Below are 16,441 nucleotides of genomic sequence, written 5' to 3'. Positions count from 1 at the left end.
GATCATTTTATTAAGAAAACCATTCACAAATGAAATGGGGTTGCATCACCACGATCTTCCAATTTTTTTTCTCTGAACAATCTGGGTGCATTCCGAGGGGAAACCAGACACGACAGTTACGGCCTGAATAGCTTGTTTCAAACTCACAGTAACACACCAGAAAGAACACCTGAACTTCTACAAACTTCAAGTGCCAATGAGCACTTCTAAAATATCCCGGTCAAGATGGGACCCATGAGAAATGTACATGTAGTCAGTGAAATTCTGGTTAGAGCATGTATGAAAAAACAAAGATTAATACATGAAAAATTAAAGTACATAAAGCTTGGTGTTTAATGAGCCTGCTGTATCTCGTATTCAAGTTTACATAACATGGTTTCACTACACTAACAGTTCTACCTAAACCTCAAACCTGTCAGGTGTATTGATCAGGGCCACATCTTTGTCGTGCAGGCAGTTAATTAAAGAAAAATTGGTCTGGTTTTATTTCAACTTCTGATAAAGTATGCTGGACTGACCTCGCACTGCGATCAGCCTGCGAGCAAGCTGCCCCAGACTGTCCTGACAGTTGCTGAAGTTTAGCCCAAACGGGCTGTGAAAGCAATCCACCTACTCTGACGCCCATAGCTTGAACGTGCGGTCGAAGGACGCCGTGGCGATGTAGTGCTGATCGGCGGAGATGTCCACCGCCATGAGCTTGCTGTCGTGTCCTGCTAGCGTGATTAGGGGTGACCATCCGGGATGCGCCCACACCTGTAATGGAAAAATGGAGAAAAATCTATCGAGAGTTGACGGCAAGGGAACTGTTCATGGGATCTCTGTGGTGATGATCCAGGCAATTTTTCTTGGTTTTAAAGGAGCTCAGACAGCGCAATGAAATTGACTACAGTCAGATTGGTACGTACTGTGCGTGAACGTCAAAGAAAATTTGTCAGGAAAATGGTGAAACGTCACTGAAATTACAATTGCCAACCTTGTAAAGTTTGCTTTCACCTTTTCCATGAGGTGTGAACTGTACTGCTTAGTAACCTAAGGTGACAGTTGTGAATAACCACATAGAGGTGCTGCTTTAACCCTGCAGAGACCCGTGAAATACATGTATGTGAAAACACTTGAATGTACAGCAGATCAGGAGAATAAATGGTAATAATACCAGAACCGAAAACAAGGGACGAGTTGACTTCATTTCTTTCAAATATCACTCGTGCCGAGCTATGGTGCGTTCCACAAGAAGTCATAAATAATCTCCTTATATGGAGATCAGCGTGTGCATGAGGCATGCTGCGAGAGGTGAAGCACAGTCAGCCAGTGCTTTATCAACTGTTTAAGACTGGCCACGTGACAGGCTACTGACCAATAGGAACAGCCACATTATCTTAGGTATTTATAAATTAAGTTTGGAAGAGCTTTTTACCTTTGCTGTGTTGTCATATGAGCAACTGATTAGAAAGTCACCGGATGAACCTATTAAAACAAAAACAAAACAAACTCAATACCGGTTATTATGGAAATGAAAGTTGGATTGAAGAGGGGACTAAAATCCACTGACGGTTATGGCCTACCTTGGAATTTGACCCCCGAGACTATGTTGCTGTGGGCTGGAATGGTGTAAGCGCACTTGCGCTGCCTGAGATCCCATATCTTAACGGAGTGATCTTCACTGCCAGTTGCAAGCTGGTAACTATGGGGATGAAATAAAAAATTTAGAAAAATGTGAAGGAAGAAGATGGCTAGCAGATAAAAGGGTAATGTAAAATTCCAACTTGAAAAAGACTTCTGTCAGGATAGCGTAAATAAATTATACTCTTCAATTTCACCTCCCGTGATAAATTTGTGTAACAAGGTGCCATTTCTTATTCCTTCGATGAGCTAACGCTGATTTGAGTTGACAAGCTGACTTTGGCATGGTTGGTAGTCAAGCACTTAAAGCTCCAGCACTAGCAGGTGGGAGTTAAAGGTTCGAAGCCCACCCCAAGTAAGTCTGTGAAGGTTAACTATTAGAGACTCAAAGAGGCACACTTGGCACTCTGTGTGGATGCACAAATGCATGACAGTTTACACTGCATGCCCAATGACAGTTTACACGGCATGGCCAATGACAGTTTACACTGCATGGCCAATGACAGTTTACACCACATGCCCATTGACAGTTTACAACGCATGGCCAATAACCACCTCTGTGCACTTTACCAAGAGGACAGTATAGTCAGAGACAAACGTACCCATTTGGGGAGAAGCTCAAATCCAGGACAGACTTGAGGTGGCCCTCCATGAACATAATGCACCGACCAGTTCTCAGGTCCCACACCCGTCCAAAGGCATCCATACCACTGAATAATGAAGTTAAATTAAAACCAATTACATTAACACAAGAATAACACCTTCTTTGGCAAGATGAGATGATGGCTCAGACTGACAGCCGCCGGAGAATAAGGGCAAATATCTTTCACGCCTACTTAGCTTTTTATATGTTATTGAAGCCATTAATTCCATCCAACAATAAAAAGTATGCATGTGAAGTTATTCCTTTCTGTTTATGACAGCAAGTTTCAAGGACGAAACATGGTATTTGGAGCCAACATTAGCACTGAATAATTCGGTGCATATATCAATTCTTCTACAAGGTGTTATTTCCGTGTTGGAAAAGTTACTGGAAAGCTGTGGAGAAATTCCTCCAACAGTTTTGCATCTCAGTCGGACACACAGCCTGAGGATCCTCCAGACAGATACAGTGACATACCCTGTTGCACATAGGGAGCCATCCCCCTGGAAGGCAATGGAGTACACTGCCCTGCTGTGGCCCTCTTGGTGGAGAATCTCCTCTTGTGCTTCCAGATCCCAGAGACGCCAGGACATGTCAAAACTAGCAAAAATAGGGCAAGTGTTACGTCAATGCTAATGCAAAGAGTACGGTACCATGTGCTTGCCGCATTAATTTGACGGTGGGCCCATCCTACAATGAAGTAAAGCAATTCTGAACCGCACGTGCGTTAAAACTTGCACATCGGCATATCTGCAATTGGTACACCTAAAAATTGATGGCAAGATAAAAAGTGACATTTTTCCAACCAAACCTGTTGACAAATGGTAGACCCAATTGCAGTTGGTACTCAGTAATAGCTATTTAACATGGTAAGGAACCATTGAAAAAAAAAAGGGAAGTGCAATCCCTCTATTGAATTTCTTACCAGGTTGTTCCCAGAAACCTTCCTGACGGATGATAAGCCAGACGTGCTACCCTGGCAGCGTGACCCTCAATATTGGCTACCGGTTCATCACTGATTAAAAGAGAAACAGTCAGGTACCAGTAAATGCAGTAAAGTGGTATTGTTTACCACCAAAAATTATGGGCATGGCGGGGTACCAAGCCATAGCCGTTGCTGCATTTTTGTGTATGGCTATGGCTTTTTTTAATGCAGTACTTCAGTGTTAAAACTGCAGCTGTAGCCGAAACATGGCAGATTAGGACAAAGTCAGATGTCACAAGCTGATTGAAATCACCTTTTCAAGTTCCAGAGCTTGACGCTCCCGTCAGCAGCGCACGACGCCATACAGCAGGCAGCGTCATCCAGCGATAATGTGGCCTGGGGGTGGAACACCACAGCACCCACGTTGTGGTTGTGACCTGTGGACGGAACCGATGAAGAGTTGAGCCAGAGGCAGGCTGGTGGGGAGACTCTTCAGTTGGCCCCCACCTCTGGGAATTTACCTAATTATTAAATCTCAGCATTATCTCAACCCCCTGAATTAGTTGTCAACATTTATCTTGGGAATGTAATAAAAATACTTCAACATTCGGCTTTATATCTTAGACTGACAATTTCGATATTTCTGCGACATTGCTCCATTGAGAGGGAGGGTCGTCTTAACTGAGGGGGGCCTAGAGCCATGACACTGCAGCCTGAAGCTGTAGACAGAAAAAGAGGTCCAAGTATGGAGAATCTACCTGGGTTCAAATTCTCAAAAGGCTGTGTCTATATTACTTGGCTTGAATCACACATGTCTCTATGGGGCATAGCTACAGCCACAACCATAGTTTCATGTGTGATTTCAAGCCGCAGCCAAGTAATTCAGACATGTCCAGGCTGCCGTTGAGCACTCACCTCTTAGGATTCTGATTTCATTCAGCTCTGGGATGGACCACAACTTGATGAGTCCACTCCTGCAGAAACAAAAAAAACAGTGACATCATCCCGATTCAAATGACTCGACAGTGGATTTCCATGATTAATCCGCAGCGAGACTCAAGCTATTCAAGTTCACATCACGTTTTCTGTCATTCATCCAGGCTCAGACGCAGTTGTGGAGATGCTGAAGATATGTGAATATTTGCTTACCCCCTGAGACTGAGTTATTAAATCACCATACAAGCTTTGTACATTATACTCACCAGGACGCTGTTGCAAGGATTTTGGAATTAGGACTGAATTGACAATATGAGATAGGCCTTGTATCTCCAATCTGACTTGCCTCAGCTGTAAGTGCCTAGAAAACAAATTCAAAGACATACTGTCCCTTTAGATATCAATACCAAAGAAATATGGTTTTCGTCAGAGGGCAGATGACAGAGAAAGGGCAGATGGCATACAGATCTGTGTTAGTCTGTTGATACTGTGGCGTTCCAGCCCCCGGCCAATTGCTACAAGATGGCGCTGTAGACACGAAGCCTTGGACAATGTAAGATGGGTTGTTTTCAGAGATTTTGCGATTCTCCTTGGGTCTGTTTTCTGACAGAATTCTTGACCCTCGGTATCTTCCAAGGCAGGACCAAATTCACTTTCTCCCCGACTTTAGGACTTGTCTGATACATTGTGGAAGGTTTTTCCATGACAGATTGAGACAATTTCAATGTCAGTTGAGCACTGGTACTCTTTAGGTATGCGTGGTTGTGATGTCGCGATCGGCTGGGCACTGGACCGCAACAGTACATTTAAAAATTGATGTGGATGTTGTTCTACCCTTTGGTGACAACACTTTTCAGTGAAGGAATGCTGTAATTGAAGTGCATGACAATATGATATCCAAACTAGTGACTCTGATTTAAGTATTCATTTCTGTTTTCTTTGCCCTTGATTCTCTGTGTATTTTTGCTGGAAACCTTCCTAAAATACTCAGTCAATGGACTGTGACTTTGGTGAATCCTGTCAAATCCTCATGAACAATCCTGATGGATTTTGGAAGTCATGGGAAGGTAAGGGTTCACTCCAACTTGCAGAGACCCTTTCAAATCCTACAAATCTAAAACTGTGAGGCAGCCCAAGGCAGATATTTGTATCTTTGTGTTTAAGAAGCGTCAAGCCCCAAGGAAGGACAATCACGGAGCAGCTCCACCTTCCTAAATCCAACAAAATCCTACCAAACTCCCCTGGTGGAGTTTGAAGGATACAGGAGGGTTCAGATTAGAGGTGGTCCACTCACCCTGATATGCCGGTGCAGTTCCTGTGTCTTCGCGTTCCTCTTGGATTCTGGGATATTCTTAGCCTGCTTGGCCTCCTGTATTCTCTTTTCCGCCCTGAAGCCATCACAAAAAGTCAGATTTAAATTGTGTAGTACTTGAGACTCTAAACAGAAGAGACACTTAACATCTTTGATACTTGTGTTCCAAATACTGTCATTTGAAAATGGTGTGAGAAAACTCACTGCAATAATCTACAGATAAAATCTGAAGTTTTGTCGTCAGCATACACTACATTCTAAAGCAACATAATCAAGCACATAAATCTTTATGATCAGGTTAAAGTATAATTTGAAAAGAGACAATTCCAATCTTACAGACAAGTAATTGCATAATACAAATTATTCAAACTTGAACTAAACACCAACCTTGGCAAGGAGTATTCTGCAATCCATAATCTGGCTCTCTTCAGACTGTCTGGTCCCTCGTGGTACCAAGTAGTTTGTTCTTCCTGATAAGAAATAATAACTTAAGACGACTGACAGCAACACTGTGGACAAGTACACATGACTGGAACCCTGCTCTCTAGAAGTGTTTTCTGAAACTATAAATCTGACCGGCAAAAGTGGTGACATGTCAAAAATGGACATTGAGCCCAATATACTGTATATAATTCAACGCCAGCAGGACACTATTAAAACTCATTCAACTTTGATGTATAAAACACTCTTCTGCTATGATTGGGCCATGTCCAAATTCCTGGCTGTGGCTGATAATAGCATGTGCACGTATGGAAGCCGCAAGCTGGTAGCTTCATGCAATTCCCATGGACTTGTGTTACTTTCAGCCATAGCCATGTAATTCAGACATGATCTTAACGAATATCTTTTTTTTTCCACTGTGAATGGCAGTTAACCTCTTTTTTCTTCTTCTCCCGTTCTAGTTCTTCATTCTGTTGTCGCATTAACTCGTCATCTCCAGTAAGTGCTAGCAACTGGCGTAAACGTTCTCGCCTGTCTGCTTTATCCTCTCCGAACAGACCTGTTGCCAACAGAAAAAAAGATACACCATTTCATTTATTCAAGTAATGTGTCACAGGGCGCATTCAAAACCTTCTTTTACCTCTAACCCAACCCCACTCTGCTTGAAAAAAATTTACCATTAACATGTCAAATCAACCAGGATCCTATGGCCGTTTTCCAATACTCAACTCTCAGGCCTCGAGTAGGAAATCCAATCCCCGATTGTGGGCCTGAAGCGTTTAACTTAAATTAAAGTACTATAATGTTTGGCTCTTTTGCATCTTACTTGATGTTTTGTGGCTCTATCAAACTTACTGTTGAGCTTACAATCTCAAAGTCATGAAGTTAAAAAACAGTTGAAGCCTGAGACGGAGCCCAAGTCAAGTACTGAAAAACGACCCATGTATTTTGAACTAAACCTTGAGAATGAGGACCAATCACATGATCCTTAAACCTGCTACATGCACATGAAAATAATGCAAGGTTGGTGTAGCATTTCTTTCCTCGCTTTTCACCTTTGGGGGCCTGGTTAGAATCCGGCTCGCTCCACATGTGGATTAGGTTTTCATTTCCTACCTCGGTCCATGGGTTTTCCCTGAAACATTTATCAGGTGGTTTTTTCCTCCCACCTCTAAACCTGAATATTTCTTCATTGTCTTGTTCACTCATTTTCATCCTGTAATTGGCACTAAACATGCAGTTGAATGAATGGACATAAATAAATAAATTACAGGTTAAAAGTTGTTGCACTTTGTGGCATTTAGAAATCAGTGTTAGTGACAGAGTGACAACGTGTAATTTTATAGTACCAATTGCTTGTGTTTATCTAGTGCATTGCATGGCACCATAAAATCCACACTTGCATTTCATTGCATTCAGCGGTGTTCCTTTGTACTGAATTTTGTTGCATTTTGGAGGCTGCTCAGAGAAAACCCCCCAGTGTAAACCTTGCTATTCGATAGTCACTGGCCGTTGGTAAGATCAGGTACAGTCACGTCTCCAGTCCTCTGCAACCTAGCATCCTTATGTAGGACAGTGATTAAATTTCTGTGTTTTGTACTTGCAACTCACATATTGGTTCTCCTCTTTGTCTCAGCTGGGCCTTGACCTGGGCATCATCAGTCGACACGGTGATTTGACGAAGCTGAGGGTCAAAACGGAAAACAAATAATCAAATCCCACGCATGAAAATTTGAAAGATGGCTTTTCATTAAGTGACAATCTGTACCTCAACCTTTCACAGACTCATACTGAAGTACTGCATATCTGGTTCAAAGCAAAAACCAAGAAAATATTTCCAAATGCTGTCATTTGACTTAGTTTACCTTCTTCCTCCTCTCGAATTCGGCAAGAAGCTCCAGCCTCTGTTCGCTCACGTGATCTTCAAGGTCGAACGTTTCCGCTGAAAACAAACCCCCAATAGTTACAGGGAGGTATTTAGGGAGACAAAGTAATGCCAACAGATGCCAGTAAAAATGAACAACACTCCACACTGTCTGTCAATATAACCACTCTAATGACTCTGCCAGATAATGTGTAGGGAAAGTAAGCCAATTTGTATGACCATAGTATCTCGGCCTATTACAGTCAGTAAGTATGACACTGGCAGAATTTTACCTGATGAGATGCTGATGTTGCCAGCCTCAATTCCAGCCTGAATGGCTCCTTTACCATCCTCTTCTCTCAGTCTCTCTTCCAGGGTTCCATAATGAATCTTGGACCTCTTGGCCACCGGTGCATCATCGTCATCTGACATACTAATATAACTTGGCATCAACTAGACACAAATATGATCCTGTTGAGGAAAACATTTTGCATCCTGACTCCACTTTTCTCATCAGATAGGCCTATCATCTCAGTGAAAATTAAAAGTCCGTCATTATGACATTACAGAAATACTGGAAAGACACAAATTCTGGACTGAGAAACATTTACTGATGTTACTGGGAAATACTTAGAAAATTCTCTTCACTCCCCACATACTTTGTACACAACTGCTGAAGAGGAATCAAGATGCAACATTTTTTTAACATTAGCATAAAGTAATGCCATCTAAACCATGCATTGTGCAAGGGAAAGAGAATGGCGGAAACCTGTCTAGCGCCCTCTATAATTATGACAGAGATCAGGTCAACTCGGACCCAAACCAACTCGGACCCATGCCAACTCAGACCCAGGACCAACTCGGACCCACGCCAACTCGGACCTAATACTAACTCGGACCCACGACCATCTCGGACCCACAACCAACTCAGGCCCACGCCAACTTGGACCCACCTCGAGTCAACTCGGACCCACTGAGACTTATGGGTTATGGTTGCACCACACCAAAGGGGCCCAGACAAGTCGACTGTTTGCCAACTCGACTTCGGACAACTCGACGGTCGAGTTGTCCGAAGTTGAGTTGGCGAACGGTTGAGTTGTCTGACATCCATACCAAATATGCACCCGTAGACCGAAATAGCACCGACTCTTGAACCTCGTGAAGAGGCCTTCATTTTGATCACTGGAAGTTCAACATTATTTTTCTTTGCTGGAAATTCAAGATTATGGCCAGATCGATCACTTTTCATTTCAATTTTATGAACTTTTTTAATTCACCTTTTTTCTGAAGATACCCCTTAATACTAGTAGTAAAACTACATGTATGATCCCTCGAGATTATGGCTCTAGTCTTATTGTAAAAAAAACGTGGGATCACAAAATATTAATAATGAGCTCGCGAGCAGACACACAACGCTTCCAAACTGTCTCCAAGTTTAAGAAAATATTCCACATTTTTATGACATGTCCGTATTCTTTACCATACACACTTTAGTTAAAATCGTCTTAGCCCCACTAGTGTGGCACGGACTCTCACTCCCGATCCATCCAAATCGGGAGGAGAGTCCGTGCCACAGTAGTGGGGCTAAAATAGTCTATACTTCTTGAGATGACTGACATTAGTTTCCAAATTTACACTCCCATGTACCTTATAGCATAGGTAAGTTGCCTTTCAAAATATTGTATAATTCAGGCGAAAATAGAAGCAAACTGCGTCGAAATCGCACTTGACTAGCAAACGTTATTTCAGAAATCGCTAGTTTATGAAGAGCGCCATGTTTTTGTTAATGTCCTTGGTCAAAAAGATTAAATTAATGCGTATGTATATCGTACATTACATTGTAAAAAAACTTTCCTAAATCCACATCTAGTTATTAGTTTTAAGTGTTTAAGTTGATTTTTTTAAAATTTTTATGGAAGGTTTTTAAAATAACTAATTACAATTTCATCGGGAATTGAAAAGCTTATTAAAACTGTAGAGGGCGCCAGATTTAAGCAGTAGTGACGGGTGCAAAAGGAGTCCACCAAATCGTTGTATTTCTGCGCGCAACGGCTCATTAATATTTTGTGATCCAACAGGATTTTAACTATAAGACAGACTATAATCAGGAAGGATCATGAAAATATTTCCATAAATCCCGAATTTGGGACTGATAGTTTACAGTTCGGGATATTTCATTCATAAAAAGCCCCAAGTGCGGGCTTTTTTTTAATAGAGGCGGGCGGCGACATTCAGAAATGACTTTTTATTGCTATTTTGGGGGTGTCTTCCTTGAAAGGAGAATACACATTTTTTTCCGTGGCTAACCCCCATGAAATTGAAAGGAAAAGTGATCTTGCGGCCAAAATCTTGAATTTCCAGTGAAAAAACGGAGGCCAACCTCTTCACGAGAGTCAACAGGCGGCGATATTTTGTTCCGATTTTGCAGTGTTTTCTATGGGCTCGTATTTAGGGTAGGGTTGCAGGCCTGTAAATAAACTTCCATGGCCAACAGTGATAAATACCAAAACTTAAAAAAATCAGGACAAATACTCACGAGTTTCTCAGGCGTTTGAGACGCAAGTCAAATTAAAGCCCAGTTTATGATTTTTCATTGTCTTTTCAACTTTCCATTCATTAACCCGTGACTTCTGAAGATATGTCTTTCCACGGTGAGGCGGATTTTACGCTCTGTGTTTACTTTACTCTGTGTTTACAATCACAAAGAACTTTCCTGCGGGTGTTGCCGAACGGAACGGGAAGGGTATTACCCTTGCGTCAAAATTAATTGTTCAATTTAAAGCAAACTGTCAATACACTGCAACAGTATTACCAGTAATATTGCTGCAACGCGGGAGTCATAAATTATATAGCCTGAAATTCAATCTCACGAGAATCTGTGTGGTCCGCGTTCCACCCCAAAGGCGGTCGTTATGGATGACCGGAACTATTTTCCTGGTATGCTATATTTTTTCCGGTAATTCTAGCTGTTCCTTAATGGTTGGAAGGTTCTAGAAACTTAAAGTACAGGTACAAGAATTTTTGGATGACAAAAAATCGTGTCACCTTGGTCATCGTGGCCCAGGAAGTGCTTGAGAGCTGAATCTAATTCCGCCGGGAAAAGACATTTTCTGAACTGAGTTTACCATTCAGAACTTTGAGTTTCTATTCCCCCATATTTTTGCCATGAGCATCAACTGGCGTCCCTCGCTGTTTTGCCTCTTTCCATGCAGCCATCATTCATTTTGGGTGAATTCGACCTGGCTTCCAGCTTTTTTTGGACTGTCAAATGTTGTTTTGCCATCCGTGGAGACGGTGGAGGGTCCTTCATCGCAGAGCCCGCCTCGCCTGTCCGATTCAAGAACCTTTCTCACTTTTCTCACACACTAAAATTACCCAATAAAGGAACACTTTTGTTAAACCCTTTTGCTTTATTGCTAACCACATGTTTCCTTGAGCATTGTATTTTCCTCTTGATTTTTTGTTGCATCCACAAAAATTCAAGCTTTTGGGATCATTTGCATTCACCAATAGTTTGGAGATTTTTTGGAGAAGTGCTGCAAAAAGGAAACCATACCTAACCGATCTTCCTCCTATGTGTATTAGACTTACTGTGTAACGAGTGTAGACTGTACATTTGGTGTCTAAATCAAATCCACATTAAACAGAAAACAAAGAAATTATTCATGAAAATATGAAGCAGAAAGTTATTCCCGACATGGTCAAGACGCAGAAATAAATGGGATGCATAGAAAAACACACAGTGAATTACAACTTAAACAAAATTTACGGATCAACTGTTTTTCCAATAAACCGTTTTTGCAGGTCAAAAGTGACAAAATTGTGTGGAACGAATTACATTTGACCATGTCAAATCGTAACATACAGGCTACATTCACCAAGTCAGTGATATACGAAATGTAAAGGCACACAATCTTCACTGGTACAAGTTAATTTTGTACAACCTTACATTACGTATATTGTTAAACATTATATTGGTTCTGGAGTAAAGAGGTTCTACAGCCCTATGGTTCAGGAATGTGCACAAGGACTAACCAGTTAACCATCTATGTTTGCTTCGTGTAGCGTGTGGTATAACAACCTTTCGGGAATCAGTGCAACCTCGTGCCCCAATGTGCGTCTACGTCGTCCACCAATATTGCGGAACGTTGAATGGTGACTGCGGTATTCACATTAATGGCGCAGTGCTGGTTCATACTGGTAACGCCAGAGGAGAAACAACTGTTTGGCGACTTAAGTAATGCATTTAAAGAATATGCAATTGTGATAGAATGTCATCAGGAAATAAATGTACAAATTTGTGGCACCGTTAACCTTGAATAAATGTTACAAAGAGAATACCTATGCAATTACAAGCTGTAGTTTACAGTGCATACAAAACACAGGCCAAAACTGCAATTTGAGTCCATTGTAATGACAGTGTTAAACTCACATTTTTACCATTTTAACGCTACATACATGACCAATTAAATCTATGTACACCACAACCTTACAACACCATATATCTACTGTGATAATCATCAATGATGCCCACTCGGCTGGGTATAAAAAAATGAACAATACTTAACCCTTTCATTTTTAAAGAAACAAAATTACAAATCATGAGCTGGTACTCCAGGCTTGCCTGCCTTCTATCTCTTCGTATAGACTGATGCCGTGTACAAATGTTAGGTCAAGAGACTAGGTCAAGCTAGGTCCTTGCCTGTTGCAAACACGGAGGTGTGAGCTAACAACTGACTAAGTCGTGACTCTAGATTTTGTTTTCAACAACAGTCTTTTCCTGTGTGAGGCCTACACCAGCTGGCAATGATGGTTAATTGTCGCGTCCATTACTCCGGGTATTCTATTTGCACGTCTGCGGAGAAATCTTGTTCGGTGTCATCAAGGAAGTGATACCACTCTGATCGACGTTGTGAAAGTCGACGACAACAACTGGCGCATTCTGTCGCGATGCATTCTCCCCGGCGACAGCAGCAACCGTGCCTCCACAAAGCCTTCGCTCCAGTCCACAGTAAACTCACTGCAGCAATGAATGCAGAAAGAGATGACATTTTCTCTTAAGTATTTGCCAGAACGTTTTTCTTTTTGCATGGTTTTTATCGACAGACAATGAGTTATCCATAACATTAATTTTGATTTGCATGCTGTCTTAAAGAATTTAATCATTAAGCTTATAAACAAGATCGTGGGAAAAAGATTCTTACCCACGACAAACACAATAATGCTGAGGTTCAGACACACAAGAATGACAGACAGAACTTCCTTTCTTTCCTCGCTGGATTGGCTCTGTTCACTGGGCAAGAGAAGCAGCGACGCTGCCAGCAGGTTCAAGAAGATGGTACCCAGGGAGCACATCTGCAGGCGATGCTCTGCGGCATCCTTCATGGGCTTGACGTAGGCGTGCAGGAGCAGAAAGCCGACGGAAATGACGATGGTTGCGAACATGGTAAAGTGGTCGTCGGGGCCGTACAGCAGCACAAAGAGCGTTTGGACGATTTTGCGAGCAAGTTCCAAGATCTCCCAGAACCAGAACTGCGGCTTGTAGTTTTCACACAGGAAACTTTTCCAGGTGAATTCATCCTGATTTGCTGGTTCCAAATGCAGAAGTGGCTCATCGTCTTCAGCCAGGTCAGGGTTTCCATGATTTTCACCAACATGACCGGCATTTAAACTATGAGCCCCACCAGCAACATCAAGCAGAGGCCGATCCTCACTTTCCCGTCTCCCACATTCATCTCTGGTAGACTGCACAACGTCTTCTGATTCCAACAAGATACCCGGAATGCCCTTTGCCCGTTTTCTATTGGTCCACCACAAGAGGAGAAGCAACACCAACGGAAAACCAACAACATAAGAGAGGGCGACTTCGGCGGCGTGGTTATAAGAAACATGCTGCCGTGTTCGGCAGTCAATCGAGTAATCAGCCCGAAGTCTAGTGACGCTTACAGAGTCGTCCTCGTTTACATAAAAGAGTTGACATCCAGAGGGTAACAGGGTGAGTATCACACTGGACAAGCTTGGATAGGAAACAAAAAGCAGAATGACCACAAACAAGTAACACCTCTGCTTAGTTTTGGCTACAAGACCTGTTCGTTTTTCAACAGGCATATTCCTTGTCTTCAAGTAACACTTGGTCAAACTGTAATAACAACAGGCCGCGAACATAACGAGTGCCACAAAACCAGTGCCGACCAGGAACTCAATGTAGATTTCAGGATAGGTGAAGCTTGGGAGATAACATCTGGGACTGATTATTAACCGCATAATGTTCACCTCTAGCAGCCTAAAGAGAGAGCCGACACTCGTCAGTATCCTCGGCCATGAAATTTCTTCCAAAGCCGAGAATATCTCTCCCATGACCTGGTAAAACCCCAGTAGAATTTTCCCCCGAGCCAGCAGCACGCTGACTGGAGATCGGCCGTTCCTTCGGCCCTTGTGTATTTGCCAAGCGGTGACTGTAACGATCACAGCAGTGACTGTCAACACCAAGAGGACCTCAAGGAGGAACCACCACCACTCAGGACATTTGAAGCAGTGGTCAAACCACGGGTAAAAAGACGGACTGCACTGGGCGCAAAGCCACCCCGTGTAGCCTTCCGCACAGGTGACGTTAATACCGCCCATCTCAGCGTTGACGCACGACTCACTACGAGGACATCGATGGACTTTAGGCAACACGCCTAGAAACCTCGTGCTCTCTTTGTTGTATTTGTTGGTCTCTGTGAGCACATTTTGGACGAATCGTTGATAAGATTGATAGTTGTCAGCCCTGCCCCAGTCCCAGGTCCACCAGAATCCAGGTAACAGATGTTGGTATTCACCTGAGCAGTTGACTCCTTCGTTTGGGCAGAGTTGGCATTCACCGAACCGATCTGTACGGAAGAAGTTATCAAGACAAGGACAAGCACGAAAGCCAGCGTGGAGGCTTTTATTGGTGCCCGTTGGACACACCGTACAGTTGGCAGGACTGGTACCAGGATGGGCCTGTGGCGTAACGTAGGTCCCACTGTTGCATCTTTGGCAGTTGATACCTTGAGAGGTGTTCGCAACTTGGCCGGTCTTGATTTGGTAAAATCCACCTGTGTGCCAGAGAAAAAATACAAAAGCGATGTAAGATGTCAAAAACAGTAACACCTATGGAAAACCTCCGATTACACACTGAGGAAATACATGTTTTTTTACGAAAGGCTGTATACCTGGTGGGCATGCTATGCAACTGTTGTTTGTCCACGAAGTTCCAAACGTACCCTGGGGGCAGGGCGTACAGTCCCACTGGCTGTGTTTGCTTTTTCTGCAGTTAAATCCCGACAGGCTCAATATCTCCGCTAAATCCTTGGGCACACCTATGGGCAGGGCGAACCCGTCTCCAACTAATTCGCTTTGTGAGAAGAGACGGGGAAAACAGACCGAAGTTACATTGTTTACCAAATTCATTAGAGTTTGCGTTTCCGTTTCCACAGACACATTCAGACTTCCATCATACGTTACAGGTGATTTAATCATTATTGACTTCAAATTAATGATCTCTCCATTACTCACATTGTTAGATCAGTCCTATTCATCAGTGGTACAAATTCTAAAGTATTCTCGATTGCTCTGAAAAGAAAAATGCATTAACAGGCTTACACTCGTGAAATGATCCTTTTGTTCAAAGGACCCCCTTAAAGAAAATTTCATATCTCCAAGGATCTTGAAAGTGAATTTAATTAAAACAAGATGAATTTTGTAGAAATATCATGTTTCATCTTTTGGGAAACTTTCTAACTTGGATGGATTTCTTATTATCAGTAAAAGAAACTCTGACCATCTAGGTTTGACATAGTAGTTAAAGGTATACTATGGAGGTACATATTACCTAATTTAAGTACAAAGCAGACTTACATGTAACTGTCTTTGCCAAGATCTTGCCAAACAGTTTCAGGAATTCTCCTCAAGTTGTTGCCATACAAAGATCTGAAATTCAAATATACAGTAAAATAAAATAAAATAAAATAAAATAAAATAAAATATAATATAAAATAATATAATATAAAATAATATAATATGAAATAAAATAAAATAATATAAAGTAAGATAAAATAAATAAAATAAAATAAAAAAATAAAATAAAATAGAATAAAATAATAAAATAAAATAAAATAATAAAATAAAATAATAAAATAAAATAAAATAAAATAAAATAAAATAAAATAAAATAAAATAAAATAAAATAAAATAAAATAAAATAAAATAAAATAAAATAAAATAAAATAAAATAAAATAAAATAAAATAAAATAAAATAAAATAAAATAAAATAAAATAAAAAAAAATAATAAAATAAAATAAAATAAAATAAAATGGAAAGTTTATAACTTAGAAGCACTACATTGCAAAAATCAGTGTTCATGTTTAAACGCCTTTTAAACGCCTTCTTGGTAACACTTTATGGACTCGTTGTGGTGTCAATAAATCCAAAGCTACATACGTTTAATTTTTAAACAGATACATAGTGATGTGTTAGTAAATTTAGACAAAGTGACACACTTCGGTGTTTATGACAGGGCATAAAATCACGGTTATCGGATGATAACATTTTCTTAACACAAAAACGTTTATGTCCACAAAAGGCGTTTAATTTTGAACGGTTACATGCCTATAGTTAGTGCAAAGACGCGTTCATAATTGGCGTTGGTTTTTGCGGTGTAAGGACGGAGGCAACG

General features: G+C 41.4%; 2 protein-coding genes across 3 annotated transcripts in view; both read right to left on the bottom strand.

Moving 5' to 3' along the window:
• Window positions 1–26: 26 nt before the first annotated feature.
• prpf4 (pre-mRNA processing factor 4) lies at window positions 27–9,545 on the bottom strand. Its single transcript, XM_087143355.1, has 16 exons — window positions 9,389–9,545; window positions 8,035–8,212; window positions 7,743–7,819; window positions 7,489–7,561; window positions 6,312–6,436; window positions 5,824–5,906; window positions 5,419–5,512; window positions 4,391–4,485; window positions 4,104–4,162; window positions 3,502–3,625; window positions 3,189–3,278; window positions 2,741–2,863; window positions 2,223–2,330; window positions 1,563–1,681; window positions 1,415–1,464; window positions 27–753 (listed from the first exon to the last, which is right to left on the bottom strand). The coding sequence occupies exons 2-16, from the start codon at window positions 8,189–8,191 to the stop codon at window positions 610–612; spliced, it is 1,521 nt and encodes a 506-aa protein (XP_086999481.1). The 5' UTR covers window positions 8,192–8,212; window positions 9,389–9,545; the 3' UTR covers window positions 27–609.
• A 1,586-nt stretch (window positions 9,546–11,131) lies between these two features.
• LOC110990875 (uncharacterized) overlaps window positions 11,132–16,441 on the bottom strand; it is a 29,167-nt gene continuing 23,857 nt past the window's right edge. For both annotated transcript variants that reach the window (XM_087142956.1, XM_087142957.1), the window contains 5 exons: window positions 15,623–15,694; window positions 15,281–15,337; window positions 14,938–15,119; window positions 12,946–14,820; window positions 11,132–12,761 (listed from right to left, as the gene is read on the bottom strand). In XM_087142956.1, the coding sequence (XP_086999082.1) occupies window positions 12,571–12,761; window positions 12,946–14,820; window positions 14,938–15,119; window positions 15,281–15,337; window positions 15,623–15,694 (2,377 nt within the window). In that variant the 3' untranslated portion in view covers window positions 11,132–12,570. The remainder of the gene's footprint in view (window positions 12,762–12,945; window positions 14,821–14,937; window positions 15,120–15,280; window positions 15,338–15,622; window positions 15,695–16,441) is intronic.

The sequence above is a fragment of the Acanthaster planci genome, linkage group LG11, assembly GCF_054643075.1.
Source record: "Acanthaster planci isolate LZ-2023a linkage group LG11, COTS_SCS, whole genome shotgun sequence".
NCBI classification, from domain to species: domain Eukaryota; kingdom Metazoa; phylum Echinodermata; class Asteroidea; order Valvatida; family Acanthasteridae; genus Acanthaster; species Acanthaster planci.
The sequence above is the reverse complement of the archived record's forward strand: the minus strand, read 5'-3'. Positions and strand labels throughout refer to the sequence as shown.

Excerpts from the sequence above, each read along its gene's own strand:
- prpf4 (XM_087143355.1), bottom strand. The coding sequence starts at position 8,191 with ATGCCAAGTTATATTAGTATGTCAGATGACGATGATGCACCGGTGGCC. Across the intron at positions 5,907-6,311 it reads GGGAGAAGAAGAAAAAAGAG|GAAGAACAAACTACTTGGTA; the intron begins GTTAACTGCCAT and ends ATTTCTTATCAG. Across the intron at positions 3,279-3,501 it reads AAGCTCTGGAACTTGAAAAG|TGATGAACCGGTAGCCAATA; the intron begins GTGATTTCAATC and ends TCTTTTAATCAG.